This window comes from Callorhinchus milii, unplaced genomic scaffold, assembly GCF_018977255.1.
Source record: "Callorhinchus milii isolate IMCB2004 unplaced genomic scaffold, IMCB_Cmil_1.0 Scaffold57, whole genome shotgun sequence".
Lineage (NCBI taxonomy): Eukaryota > Metazoa > Chordata > Chondrichthyes > Chimaeriformes > Callorhinchidae > Callorhinchus > Callorhinchus milii.
The window spans coordinates 16,979-32,979 of NW_024704798.1; the positions used below are offsets into that span (position 1 = coordinate 16,979).

Consider the following 16,001-nt stretch of genomic DNA (forward strand, 5'->3'; position numbering starts at 1 on the left):
AACAGTTCTGTGTAAGAAGTATTTACTTTAAAGGAAATGTAGTATAAAAGGACGCTGCTTACAGCAGAGATGCTGTTGCATGCGGATTGCGATGCTATTCGGTGGAAATGAAAGTATCATGGAAAGGAACAGGTGCAGCTGACTTGTGCAATTCTAAATGAAACTGCAAATAAAATCCAGTACTAGATTGGGTGGTAGCAATTAATGTAGATTAGTTTGGGAGCATTAGCGCCTTTTTTTGATCAACCCAGTTTCTGACACGTGTCAACCCATCAAACTGCTTAATACTCACATAACAATCTGATAGTTTATTAATTGATGTTCACATCGCCTCAAAGAAAGGATGTATCTCTCCTTATTATAGAAGTTGTCTGTGTAATTAGTTGTAAATCATGCCCGCTGTAGCTGACTCATCAGTACAACTCTAATCTTTGTTTGAGTTACTTTTTTATGAAACAAAACAGGCAATGCAATGGTAGGGAGGCGCATGCCTAAGAGATAAAGAAACATGGTATTGAGAGACACTCATTGACAGGCATTGACGGTGTCCGTCAGGATAAGGGAAAAGTTTACAACACTCGGTTTCCCGCTGGATTTATTAACTTTTCTGGTCAGGGTCTTCAGTGGGAATGTTTAGGCCTATTAGGCCGAGATTACTATTGCATTGCAGCCTGTGAGGTTTATGTCGTTATCAATAACAATGATAAGTATCATTGTGTTTGGTTTCGTGTCTCTCACACCAGCAGGACGTCCCAATGATTTTCACAGTATAACTGTGAAGAGGTGTATGTGCCAAAGTCGCAGCAGGAATTTGGGCTTAATGGTCTCCAATTGAGGTGCTGCACTGTTCAGATTGTCCAGCTCAGCACAGGCAGGAGATAAAGCTCAGTCAATGTATAAAACAGATTGCGCTCTCACTTTGTGCTATAAATACTCTAACACAGAGCTGCATGTTACTATATTGGAACAGTCATGTGTCTGAAGCTGTATCTTGGTGAGGTGCTGATGAATGTGCGACGGAAAAAGCTGCTGTTCACTGGAGCGAAGGACCATCTCAAGCGGAACTATCATCGCCTTTAGTGTTCTCAGCAAAGCTGCAACTGAAGTTTGACATTAAATTTAACAGCTTTTGTTTAATGCTGAGTTACTGGGAATCTGAATCATTTGGAAATCAACAGCAAGGCACAATTGACACAAAAGGAACAGGAAAGAGGAATCAAACAGATCATTGAATTTGTAATATTTTTATTGATGCTTCTGGCAAACAACAGACAGAATCTGGAGATAATATGAAACCGGAGCAGAATCAAAAATTCAGATTAAAATAAGAGGACAAATTATCTCAGCCACTAACTTTCTGTTTCTTTACACCAATAAAATGGGAAACAGCATAGAGAGAATATCAGAGAGGCGTGACAGTAACAACTTCAGTTATTGTTACCTAAAGGCACATTTCTAAAATAAACTAACAATAACAAAAGCCACTAAAGTTCAAGTAGTTGCACAATACAATGTTTAATTTAAGTGATTTGTACAATGAGTGAAAAATGGCAGCGCGTAATCTTTCACACGACGCTGTTGTTAAGCACAAACGGACGGGACACATCGTTGAAGCTGATCTTAATTAATTCATTTTACCTGGAAAATAAAAATAAAGATGTCATGATATTTAAGGTTGTGTTTATAAGTGTATATCAATTCAAACAGGTAAACACACACAAACATACAAACATACGCCTCATAATAATCCCTCAAAAAAACAAAAAAAATTGGTCATTTTGAATCCATGACTGTTTGTCGGACATTGCTGTGCACAATTGGCTGCCGCGTTGGCCCACAAATATACACTCAATTCACATCACAGTATGTACTGTGAAGCGCTTTGTGACGTCCTCCCGACGTGAAAAGCGCTATATCAAATGCAAGGAGTATTATTTTTATCATTATTATGCACACACACAAGGATACACAAGAGTCCAACTGATTCTGTGTGAATTTGTATTTGTCTGCTGGGGCTGACACAGACAGTAATCCTTGCACCTTGCCTGTGTCTATAGCAGGTGAGCATATGCCAGGTGTGATAGGGTGTGCAAGGGAGATGGGATATTAGGAACACCCTATACACAGCCCAGTCACAAGAATCTTGGCCTGTAGGTAGAGTTTGAGTTTGACAACAGAGTGGTTGCAATGAGCTTCACTATTAGGCTTTTCATGCACCGAATATTTAACAGCAGCTGTTGCACGACATCGTGGCCTCAATGCATTTGCTCTCCTCACCTTAAAAAGAGTTACGGTAGCGCTGTAGAATATGTTCAGGAAGAAGAGGATGATGAAGGTGGAAGCAGTAGGCCAGAGATTATCACACTGAACTTCTTGAAATCCTTCCAGCATCATCTCGTTTGGCAAATCTGTGAGGATATAAAAAGGGAAAAATCTTCAGAGCGCATTGACACCTCAGACATTTCTTATTTTTCCTGTTATATTATTAACGTATTTAGAGATTCCGAGTTAATTAAGGGCCCTCTCCGTCTATTAAACAACACTGAACTTCATGCCATTTCTTCCAAACTTTTAATTCAAAGGCAAATGAATAAAAACATTATTTTATCGTATACTCCACTCAATATAGATTCCGCGGAAGAATTTGAGGAACACTTTGGGAAAGCTCAATTTGTGGAAATGCAGAAAGAAGGAAGTTCTCCCATTGAGACTCTTCTGGTAGTAAAAGGACAGATCTACTCCAATCCTTCAATTCCACCTTTCTTTCTGCCCTATTGCAAGTTCACATCGTCTCTGTTCAAATATTATTTGAAATTCCTTTACATTATAATGCTGAGGTGAAGATTTCTCTATTCTAAACAATTCTCGATATAAAAATCGACTTTGCCATTATATTTTACAGTGATTTTACTGGACCTCTTATACCCATTTTTATGGATACTATCGCTTTTCACTGTATCAGCCTTTCAAAACTTAAATACATTTGAAAACTTGTATTTGCTGATCTTCCCTTTCTGATTTACCTGCACATTCCTTTCGAGAGCTGCCGCGCTATGTGAAGCTATTCCTCAACACATTAACGTCAGTCACAGGTACCATCTCTATTGACCTTTGTGAAACTTCCCAAAACCCTCTCAGGAGCTCTTATTTCCTTTGTTTAATAAAATGCCCAGAACCGCACACTGTACACCACCCATAATCCTGGTAAATTTATATTTAATTAACAGTCGATTGCCCAACAAAAAACACAGGGTCCATTTTTACTCCATTTGATATGCGCTCCCATCGACTATTACTCCAGGTTTTCCACTCGTCACTTATAACAGAAGCAGTTACTGAATATTGAACTGCAATTCCACTTTTCGGCCAACTCAGCTAAGGGGTCTGTAATCTTATACAATTGCCAAAGTTATTCCTGACTGTGTCTAACAACCCTATTAGACCATCATCTCTTTTATCATGGATAGCCATGTCGATTTCGCAATCGTTAATATTATTGTAGGAACCGGCACAAACGTCTCTGAAATTAACTAAAGTAAATGAGGGTTAAATTTAAAAAGGTTCATCCATAGCGCTATTGATTTTGTATTGTCTTGGGTGAGTGTGAGTCTGTGTGTGTGGTCATTCGTGGATGTGTATATATGTGTATATGTGCGTGTTCCTGCATGTATGTATTTGTGTGGCGACATGGGTTGATGTAAGCGTGTGTGAGTGTTTGCCTTGGTGGATGTAAATGTGTCAAGTTGTCTGTGCAATTAATTGTAAATATGGGTATGTGAGTGTGTTTAAGTGTGCGTGGGCCTGGGTGAGTGTGAGCTTACGGGGGCCTGGATGGAAGTGGGTGTGTGTGAGTATCTGTGGGCCTTAATGGAAATCAGTGTGAATGTGTCGGCCCAGTAAGTGTGTGTGCGGAAATGTGTAGGGGATTGTTTGGATGTGGATATAAGTGAGTTTGTGTGAGCCATGGTGGATGTGTGAGTGGGTGTGAGTGTGTGCGGGACTGGGTGGACGTGAGTTTGCGTCTGCAAGTGTCTGCATGTGTGGACCTGCGGGGATGTGTGAGTGTATGTGTGTGTGGCCCCTGGGAGGATGTGAGTTTGTGTGTCTGTGTCTGTGTGTGTATGTGTGTGTGTTTGTGAACATGGATGGACACGTGAGAGTGTGTGGGCCTGGATGGATATGATGGTGTGTGTGAGTATGTGTGGATGTGAATTTGAATGAATGCATTTTGTTACAATGTACGTGTATGGCTAAGCTTATGTTTAAATGAACATTTTCCTGTATTCGGATCAGTTTCAGTGTGAGAAGTATATACTTTTAATGGAAATGTAGCAATAAAAAGCCGGAGTTTACGTCCGCGATGTTATTACACGTGGAATGCGATGCTATTCGGTGGGAAAGAAAATATGTTGAAAAGGAACAGGTGTAGCTTCACTGTGCTATTCTGAATCAAACTGCAAATAAAGTACAGTCTGAGTTGAGCTGTAGCAAGTAAAGTAGAATAATTTCGGACGGGTAACTTTTTTTTGGTCACCCGGGTGTCTGACACCTGCAAACCCATCACGATGATTAAGAGTGTACAAACCAACCTGACTGTCCTATTAACTTGATGCTAACATCCCCCCAAAAATGAGTGTATCTCTCCTTTCTATGGAATGTGACAGTGAAGTTAATTAATTGCAAATCATCCTCTCTGTACCTGTCACATCAATGCAACTATAATCTTTATTTGAGTTACTTGTTCATGAAAACAAACAGCCAATGCAATGGGAGGGAGGCGGTTGCATAAGAGAATAGGCAACATGGTATTGAGGGTCACTCATTGACAGGCATTCACGGTGTCCATCAGGACAAGGGAAATATTTACAAAACTCGGTTTACCGCTGGATTTATTAACGGATCTGGTCAGAGTCTTCATTGGGAAAGTTTCATGTCCGACCACACAGGAGTAGGAGTTTCCTCTGCCCCAGTCTCCGGCTGAGATGGACAACATGCTGTACATGGAGTAGTTGCGATCTGCACTTTCTGCCATCACATCAGTGTTCTTGTATTTACTGCCATCAATCAACTGGTCATTCTCAGTCCACTGCACAAAGATCTCTTTGGGAGCGAAGTCCTTCACCAGGCAGGTGAGGGTGACAGACTGCTGAGCAGACAATTCTTCTGCCGACGGGAGGAGGAGATACACTGAAGGTCGTTTCACGTGCTCCACTGTTGGAAGAATACAATCGAATCAATACACTGAAAGTGGTCAATCAGAGAAAAGTTTGAAGCATAAGAGCCTGCAGAATAAGCTGAGATTGATGTGTTTTTCTGTTAAGACTGCGTTCAGCTGTTTGTAATTGCACGTGCGAATGGGAACACGGATGTTGATTGAAATCTCTCGGCAGCAATTTATTATTTGCACACAGTGGTGTTACTATATTCTGGAATTATAATAAACACGTAAATTATTTTGCACTCCTCACCTGTCTTCTTAAACGTCTTTTCTCTGATGGGAGATGGTATATCATCATGGCTGGCGACACAGAAGTATTCTTTACCACTGTTCCAGTCTAATACAGAAATGTTTAATTTACTGATCACTTTCTGAGGCTCAGTGGCAGAAGTTTTCCCATATCCAGACTGCAAATGTGTATTTCCTTGTGTCCAAGTCACGTTGACGTGAAGTGGTGCATTAACCACGACACATGTTAGCGTTACAGAGGAATCCATCAAAACCTGTCGCTGTGCAGGTGGCAGGAAATAGATCTTGACACCTCCAGAGGGATCCTCGCATTCTAGAAAAGTAAAAGAAACTTAGAAAGACAAAGAACAGCCCATTTCCAGAATTTCATATTGGGTCAAGTTAATCAATGACCGCCCAATGAAGATTCTCACTTTCTGGCTCATCTGACCACAGATTGTTGTTTCCTATTTCAACTATCAATCGTTGATGGAATAATTTACTGGAAAGTTGAGCAATCCTGCCTGAAGCATTGCGTGATATTTGGCCTATTGATTTCCAATTCCCTCCGACGGACAACCGCTCATGATGTAACACATATGATGGATGAGCTGTGACTCTGTGTTTATATGTATATCTGCCCTGGTTGATACAAATTGTGATCAGAAAGTTCAGTGGGAGTAGATGTTGAGGAAGCGGGTGGAATATGAGCAAAACAGCCACAATCCCGTGGACCTGTGAGTGATGCCTGAGCTCCTCATGAGCAGCAGATCAGAAACATGGCCTTTGTTGCTACCCACTGAATACAGCGTGAGAATTGGGGCCCGGTTTCCTCATGCCGTTCCCAGTGAAATATCCAAATGGGGCTGAAAGCAATGCATTAATAGAGCTCTCACCAGTGGACATTTGAACGGAAACTGAGAGTGACGTTCTTGCCATGTGTACCAACTATTGCCGTGTTTCCCACCTGAGGTGATGTTCTTGACAATGATGGTGTGGGTGGGTTCATGGGAAACCTGGCAGGTATAAACCGCGCCACTCCTCCACTCTCTGGCGGGGACAGTCAGGCGGCTGCTGGTGCTGAATGTCACGTTGTCTCCTTTAACCGAGGGAGAACTCACAACACCTGAGGTGATGGGCAGCCAGTCTCTTAGCCATTTAACCCGGAGTATGTCCGGATGAAAACCAAATGCTAAGCAGACAGCAGTGGCCTGGTTGTGCCTGGTGATGTCTTCAGGGGAAGTTTGTGTGAGGATAACAACTGGCGGCGATGGCTTAGGTACATTATCTGGAATAGATTAAACGATAGGTCATGTTTTGCTCCATGGACATACATATTGCTATGTGAAGCTTATACCAATATTGAAAAAAAACATTGAGCTCAGCCACGATATGGACACTTCTCACTCATTGACCTTTCTATCTTCCTAGTCAAGATAATCATATCTTTTTTTCCTTCAGAAAGATAGAAATTATGTAACCTACTCAATCACTGCTTTTGATATATTCCACTAAATCAGCAATCGGGAAATGAGTGTGGTACCATCAGACCGTAGAAGGTTTTCTGTGATGGCAGTGTTGAAATATCCTGGTGAAGAAAATTGAGATGCCCATTTCTACGATGCTGATTGTTCTACCCTTAACATTAATGATTATAATTATCGTTGCGTTCCATATAGTGCCTCATCACTTCCTCGGGACGTCTCCAAGTGCTTTACAGACAATGCTGTCGTGTCAATTAATTTTTCTCTGTGTGAAACGAGGCAGCCAGTGGCGCCCAGGAGATACACCAACTCATTGACAACCCGTTCCCGACTTACTGCTGGATAAGCAGAGGCAAGTGATGTAACAAAAAGTGCCCAACATCTTGCTCTGTCTGGGAAACGAACCCACGTCTGTCGCTTGCAAGGCGAGGGCTCTAACCACTGATCTACAGGCCACCGGTGTAAATGTCAAAGGACACTGAGAGGCACGTTGCTGCCATGTGTACCAGCTGCTGCTGTTCCTCCTACCTGTTGGGGTGGTGATGTTCTTGACAATGATGGTCTGGGTGGGTTCATGGGACACCTGGCAGGTGTAAACCGCGCCAGTGCTCCACTCTCTGGCGGGGACCGTCAGGCGGCTGCTGCTGCTGAATGTCCCGTTGTCCTCTTTAGCCGAGGGAGAGGTCACAACACCAGAGTTGATGGGTTCCCAATCTTTTAGCCATTTAACACTGAGTTTGTCCGGTCGGAAGCTGTTTATTGAGCAGACAGCAGTGGCCTGGTTGTGTATTTTGATGTCTTCAGGGGAAGGCTGTGTGAGGAACACAACTGGGGGCAATGGTTTCGGTTGTACATTCCCTGAAATACATTGAATAATAAGTTATGTTACGTTGAAAATATATTGCGTTAGGTGTAATTGGTATTAATATGAAAACAGACATTTATCTCAAACATGATGTGGATACTTCCCACTCAATCACTTATCTCTTTCAACCTTCCCAGTTCAAATTTATCTTTAGAAAAATAAACATTGCAATCTACTCAATCGTTTTATCTGATACTTTGCACTGAACTCTAAGCTGAGGTTGGAGTTGGCAAGTCTTCTATTCCCCTTTCCCTGTTTGTCACAGAGAATCGTTAGGTATTCTCCTTTCGAACTGAACCGCGTGAAATGATTCCTATTCCGTTCATATCTGCACTTTATCTCCGAGAAACGTAGCTCTCGGGAAACGAAGGCAACAGTATCAGGCCATTAAGGTACTGTCTGTATGGCTGTTTGTGTGTGTGTGTGTCTTTGTGTGTGTGTGTTTGTTTGTGTGTGTGTGTGTGTGTATGCATGAAGATCCCATGACGTATTCGAAAACAGATGGCAATTTCTCTCTCTCTCTCTCTCTCTCTCTCTCTCTCTCTCTCTCTCTCACTCTCTCCCCCCCCCCCCCCTTCCACTTTCTCTCTCTTTCTCTCTAACTATGTCTTTCCATCTCCTTCTCTGTTTTCCTCGTCAACAATCCCCCNAAATAAAATCGGCCAAACACTATACGCCTGTTTGTGGGGATTTGCTTTGCGAAACGCACTGTTGGCGTTTTGGCCACAAAATACAGTCAATGCACTTTACCTTAAATCCTGTGATGCGCTTTGAGGCCTATCTCCGCCGTGTGAGGCACTGTAGCTTATGCAATGATTATTATTTTATTGGTGTGTTCATGTCTGTGTGCATACCTGTGCCAGCAAAGCATCCCAGCTGGAGTTTGTGCTGAGACCAAGGTTTTCACACATAACGTTTAAGGAGAAATGTATCATTCATATATTTGTAATCTTTGTGTCCGTTTGTATGGCCAGAGCTGCACTGTGCACTTGTAGCGCGCGGTGATGGGTGCGCTTTGGATAGCAGCTCCTAAATTGGCTCCAACGTTAAAAAAATTGCCAGTTTAAATTTAATATCCCAATAATGTTGGCTCATGTGTGACTTTTGTATGAGAGAGAAATTGCTAATTTACACAGCAGAGCATCGACTTCCTTTCCCTCTGTGTGTGTGTGTGTTTATCTGCCTGCCTGACTGGCTATGCGCTGGAATAAATAAATACATAGATAAATAGATAAATAGATAAATAGATAAATGGATACAAATAGATATATAAATGCAGAGCTATCTGTATGTGAACCTGGTGTCAGTGACTGTGCATCGACTGTGAAGCCACTCAAAGTCACCTCCTGACCAGTTTAAATTTGAAACACGGAACGACAGACTATGGTTATAATGTTAATTTGAAATCATTTCAGGCTAAAATGTTCACTGGTCTTCTTCCGATTAATTCTGTTTTAAGAGATAAAGTCGTGTGGCATTTTTTTTAAAAATAGCTGAAATTCAAATGTTGCTTCAATTTCCAAATCGTCCACTGGATTCACCAAAGAAATATCTATCCAAGGATATTCAGATCTGTGGACCATCTTACATTTTTATACAATAGTCCGAAAATTTTAAAAAATGATTCTTTCTGGTTCTGACATATACTAAAACAAGTTACTCTGTTCAGATTGGTTACAGATTCGCCGCAGCCAATTTGCCACCTGTGGTATTAAATTGGTAAATTAATTATTAATAATAGTAATTCGTGCATTTGATATAGTGTCTTATCACGTTTTCGAGACATCTTAAAGCGTTTTACCGACTAAACTGTGAGTTGAATAGACCGAGTAATTTCAGGGCGGAAAATATTTGTTTGACTGTTGAAGAATTTTGGTCCCTATTATATCTTTTGTCTACACAACTACAGAGATCATATAGTGGGCAGATTCAGTGTTCACATGAGGAATGAAGGACTCTTATCAGTGCTGTGCCCAACACAGTCTCTCACAGGGAATCCTGTCTGATTGGTGAATGTGATTTGCGGGACCTGCAACAGCTGCTGCACAGCGCGAAATACAGACGCAGAAATAACCACATTTACGAGTAATTTTGTCACACAGCTGCATCGAAAAGGTTAATTAAAAACAGAAGTCACTGTCTTGGGATTTGCAGTCAATGGCGCTGCATTGCATTGCAGCAGCAAAACACGTTTACGTTCATGTTTCGGAATAAAATAATCATATTATTTGCCTTTCAATTCAGCGCCTGATTACATCATCGAGAATTCGCAAAGCGCTGCGCAGAATACACTGCAAAGCTCTAACGGCTGAGCTGCAGGACTCTCAGAATGGATAACATTCTGCTTTGCCTCAGAATCTGCATTACCGTGAATTGTATAAAATTTATGTTTGCAGTTAAATATCCTGTTGTTAAGCTGTAGTAATGCCACACAGGCAGATATACAGAGGCAGGTGGTATTAAGTTTGAACAACAACTGTTGCTGGTAAATGTGCATCTGTTTCCTCTTTCCTGCACCCACGACCATATTCTCGTCGTTTATCAATAAATTTTGTTCACATCTGAGATCCCAATAAACAACTATTAATAAACAATGAAAGATCATTATATCTCTAATTTAATATTTTGCGGAATTGTGTAATAATCTTCAATTTACTTAAAATTTAGAGACCGTTTCCTCTTTCAGAAATCAAACTGAATTTGACAATTATTCACAATTCTGCGCGAATTTACACTTCAGCACATGTTCTCCTCACAGCCTGAGGGGCAGCGAATTTCTCAGCCTCTGGGAAGATATTGGTTAACCATCACATTGCTCTTTCCTACCCTGGGTCAGCGGATTAACATGATCCCAGCTCCCAGCCTGTCTATAAACAGCCAGACATCTCAGTTCATCCATTTGCTATTTCACTGCTCAATGCCATTTAATCTGGTCTCACACACAATCGTAGCCCCATCTCACATCACAAACACAAAGTGTTTCCGTTCAGTAACCCACACGTTACTCTATATTCTCTTTCTCTCTGAGAGCCTGAAGGTTTCACTTACTGCACAGCAGCTCACACACTATCCTTCCACATCACACACATAGCATTACATATGATGCGATTTAACTCAGTCACAAATCCCTGCAGCACAAACACTTACATAGAATAACTAAATCATATATTTACAGTCAAATGAGAAACGACCACTTTCACCCTCATCCCTGCCGACTCTGGAGTTTGAGATGATCTTCTCTGAATTCATTAGTTTGGTATCACTGATCAGTGTCGCTGTGCGTTCACATCTCAATGAACAAATGGTAAAGTTTGAGCAGCAGACTCTTGCACTGCAGCTGGATCTGTTACATTGCAGCCTGCTGTGCAAACTTTACCATGTGTTTATTGAACATATCTGTGTTCTTCTGCGGAACAGTTAGCGTAAAACAGGAAGTTGATGACTACAGATCAACAACGACCCCTCGTGTCTCTGAACACTGTTTGAAAACGAGTTCATGTTCACTCAATCGCTGATAAAATCAAACGAAACTAAGTCAGAGCTCAATGTGTCGCTGAATAAAGTCGTGACTGGGGTATGTGGTGTAGCTGAGGAATGAGATTGTGAGCAACACATTAATGCTGATACTAAAATAATGACCTTCACTATTATTTCTGTAATATCGGAGTCGATTGCACTGCTGTACCGCCAATCTCATTCCTGTAATATAAACCCACTTTACTCTCAGAGTCATCCCCTATCGTTCTAAATCGCAAACATTTTCCATATGTACGAAAACGGATTTAACTGCATAAAAAAATAGTAATCCTTGCACTTGATATTGTGCTTTTCACATCTCCTCGACTTCTCAAAGGGATTCACTGAATAGACTGTAAAGCTAATTGATTATATTTGAGGGTGAACCGCGGCAGCAAATTGCGCACAGCAGTGTCCCACCAACAGTCGTGATTGAAAATGACTAACTTATTATATTACTGTTTTGGTTTTTGGAGGGATTATTGTCAGGAATTGTAAGGAAACTTTCCCAAGATTTCGTCCTTCCTTGAATAGAACCCAGGTCTCTCGCTTGGAAGGCGAATACTCTAACCACTGAGCTATAGGACGCCACACAGCTATTCTCAACTGCTGTTGGAAGCGATCAGATAACATTCCCATCACTCATCCCACCACATTTCAGGCCCTAATTCCCAAAGAATGGGCACAGTTTTAAACACAGTTGCACAATTAAACACCGAAACCCAGCAGCCGCCAGTCACCGCAATAAGAAAGTCCATCAGATTGACCTCTGCTGGATCTTCACAAACCACCAGAAATATCACCAACAATTACCTAAATATTGAGAGAGTAATCCATGATGGGACAGTTGCTGTTGAAAGCAATAACAGATAAAAACTTTCAAGGTGGACTAAAGTGTGAGATAGCCGGCAACACGGAGTTCATTACATTTACAAGCTGTTAAAGTGAACAAAACGAATATATAAAGAGACCGTTCACTGAAGTGAATGAGTTAGTGTCTGTTCTTACCGTCAGTCACCGTCACCGCTGTGCCTTGTCCCCAGTAGTCAGGGCTGCCGCAGGCACTGTGCTACAGTCAGTGGGCTGTTCACTGCAACAACTGCTGTGTGGGCAGAGCACACAAACACAATATTACTGTAAATGTTGGCTTCTCCAAACCACACACAGATCACGATATGTGTCTGTCATGTTCTGAAAACAATTGCCCGGCGCTGTGTTTACCTTTTAAATGTTTGTGTCTTTGTCAGTTTGCTGTGTTTCTGCCAAACCACGTTTCTTCTCACCAACAGGTGGAAGATTAAGTCCGATGTTCTATGTCGTTTAAAATCTCGTGAAATCCTCGGGGTTCAGCAACATGTTAGAAATACCAAATCCCCGCAATTTCAGTGGGTGCCACACAAGCGAGTAGTGACAGAGATTAGCTGGTTTGTTGTTGAAGGGTTTTTGTATTGGCAGTTAATGCTGTGGTCCATGTATATACACAGTGATACACAACATGACAAAAACTCCTGCACAAGACGGACTAACACACATTGACTTGGAATTTGAGATAAGAACTGGATCTCAGTTCATATTCTCTCGTGAGGCCCCGTGTGATGTTTAAGTCAAAATAAATTCGTATGTTCATCAGAGAATTTGGATTCTTGTTAAAGCAGCTCAGCAGAACTCATTCTTGTTTAATATCGTCCTGTAATATAAATTAACCTTAATTAATTTGTTAAACACCAGGTTATTTCCGAGAATGACCCACGTTCAGTAACACTAATATGGGAGCTGTGGATGTTGTAGTGATGACAGGGATTATCATTTTTTCTCTCTGGGGTTTTTGTATGAGGAGGTAACTGTGTGCAGCATTGTGACCCACTGTATACACAGTGATACAGTCCCATACAAATACTGATCCCTCAATGTCTGCTCCACACTGACAGCCAAAATTCACTTGAAGGGACTATTCTCCTCTGACATGACACAGAGGATACAGAGTAGTATTTTGATATCCACAGAAACAGAAAGCAATTATTTCCAACACCTTGTAACAAAATGATGTTTGTGAACCGTAACATAGTCAGTCTCCAATCGCAATCCTTCCCGCCTCAACAGCACAGTGTCACTGACCATCTGAAATCACAGAATATTGTAGCACAAATACGTAGTTCGTTCACCCCAATCCAACCACGATTCACTGTGTGGGGTCAGTCTGAGAATAAATCCATCTTCAGCTTTTCGTTTAAACTTGGCTACAGATACAGCATTGACCGCATGGATGTCCGTCAGTCAGTTTAGATTGGGAGGGGCTGCTTTCCTCCCCTTGAGTATTTGTAGGAGTTCAGCCCAGTTCCCTCGCACTGTGAGTCCGCTGCACAGTAGTAGGTCGCGGTGTCCTCCACTCTCGGGCTTTTGATGATCAGATCGAAGATGCGATTGGAATTCTCTCTGACGACAGTGACGCGGTTTCCAAAACCGGACTCGAAACTGTTGCTGGAGTAGGTGTCAGAAGTGAGGAGCTTTTCCCGCTGCTTCCCGGGAAGCTGCCGGTACCAGAACATACAGTAGTAATAGGAGCTGTAAAATCCGCTGCTTCTGCAGGTCAGTCTCAGGGACTGGCCGGTTTTCCCGGTGAGAGTCGGCGGCTGTGTCATCACCACAGCGGCCTGGACACCTGTAAGGAATAAAGGACCGAAGGTGAATGATGGTGAAATCTCCTGTCTCTCTGACACTGCAGAGAGAATAACACCGACAGAGGAACAGAGACAATATCAGAATAATAGCACTTACAGGAGAAGACCGCCAGCAGCAGACTGAGAGAAATCAGGGACCTCATGTTTCTCGGAACTTGTCAGAACTGAAACTTGTGCCGAATAACCGAGGGCCAGAGAGCAGCCGGACAGATGGCCTCAGTCCCCAGTGACCACTATTTAACACGGGCCACTGGGGCAGGGGTTTGAGAATCGACCAATAGCTCCAGGACTGAGGGGAGTGACGTGTCACATTCCTTCTGACCTGCACAGATCAATAATCAATAATATTAACTGTATATTCTGCATTTACAGTAAATCAATGTTAATATAAGTCTCGATCGTATTCAACATAGCGCTGACTCTGAATCATCGTCAAGTGCTTCATTCCATGTGTTTGTCAGAGTGTGTGTTTAGGGGTCAATTCAAACCATATCTGCGGAAACACTATTTCAGAGAGTTAGTAATAAGTATTTGGAACACGCTCTCTTAGATGATGGCTTAAGAAGAAATTATTCATTATTTTAAAAGTAAATTAAGTATCACTTTTACGAAATAATATCGGGTAAATTAGTATGAAATTAATATCAGCAAGGTCATTTAGGAGTGAAAAGCAAAGCAACAAAAGTCGTGGTGATCTACAAATCTCGCCTTCAAATGTTTGTGGATGTTAGGTACATTCATATTTTTCCGATTGTGATGGTAAATATGTTATAGTTGATTTTGTTAAGGGATCAATGATAAAGTCGGTTATTTTGACTTGAGTTTGAAGATCGGTTTTGATCTTAAAAAAATCCCAATGTATTTTTTCTTACTCCTACTATTTCTCTCTTTTCTCCGATAGAAATAATAGTGATAATCCTTGCATTAGATGTAGCGCTTTGCACCTCTTCTAGACGTCTCTAAGCGCTTCAGGGAATATGTTGTAAAGTGAATTGACCGTTCATTTGTGGGCGAAATACTTTAGAAGAAACCTCCTTAACAAGCTTATTTGGAAGAGGTCTTGTTTGGTTTCTTCTAACAATATTTATCTTTGGTCTCACGGACAACTTGTAAAAATTCTGTTTCAAGCACACTTCTAATAGTACTCCTTATTATATTTGTTTCCCATATTTACTGAAATCAAAAGATAGATTGGTGATGAAATAATGTAATGAACTGTGAATGATGTCATGCCTTGACTCATGCGCTCAAGCCAGTCATGAATCCATCACTTGAGTGAGAAGCCGAATGGCGAGAGCTGCTGGTGGAATCGGAGCCTAGAGAAATGCAGGGACAGTCACACTCCTTCGGGACGGGGGGAAAAGAAACTGGAGGAGTAAACTGACAAGAAAAAATGTGTTGTGACGTTTCAATTAGAAGTGATATCAGTGGTGCACTTCTCCAACTCACATATTTTATTCCACCAACCTGTTTACCAAGGTAAGAAGGAAACCGGTTGTAATTCTATTAGCAGATCACTATTCTTGGGTTGTTAATCTCTTTAAAAATTACCAATGATTTAGTCGGTGAAATTACAATTGTTTGCTGAACTTTGCAAAGTGCAATTTGTTGCCGCGTTTCTACAAGAAAAGGCGCTGTGAATTCAAGTCATAGTATTATCCGTGGAGCACTTTGAGAAGCCGCAAAGTCGTGAGAGGGTATTACTTCAATTGCAAGGATTATTAACTCCTGATTCCTGGCAGCTGACAGTAACTGTGAGCAGATTGTAATAGGGATTCTGATCAGACACTGTTTGTGTTGCTCCCTGTCTGCCTTATGGATTATTAGCCAGCAAATTGAAAAAAATCGTTTTCCTTTTACAAGCGGTGTTACAGATTATTTAAAGTCCACCTGACTCTGGAGAGAGGACTCGGTTTGATTGCACAGAGAACCAGCCGTCGCTGTGATCTCAGATCCCAACATGAACCCACCACCTTGTCTGCGAGTATAGGGACGTACCTTGCATCCAGGTA

The 16,001-nt window shown here is 41.6% G+C and overlaps 1 gene segment (V, D, J or C); it reads right to left on the bottom strand.

Annotated features, from left to right (window-relative positions):
- Nucleotides 1-1,274: 1,274 nt before the first annotated feature.
- Nucleotides 1,275-14,201, bottom strand: LOC103172360. The segment is given in 9 exon segments: nucleotides 1,275-1,638; nucleotides 2,278-2,408; nucleotides 4,882-5,211; nucleotides 5,469-5,780; nucleotides 6,414-6,734; nucleotides 7,459-7,788; nucleotides 12,320-12,375; nucleotides 13,607-13,970; nucleotides 14,087-14,201. Coding segments are annotated over 9 exon segments (1,899 nt in total).
- Nucleotides 14,202-16,001: the final 1,800 nt, after the last annotated feature.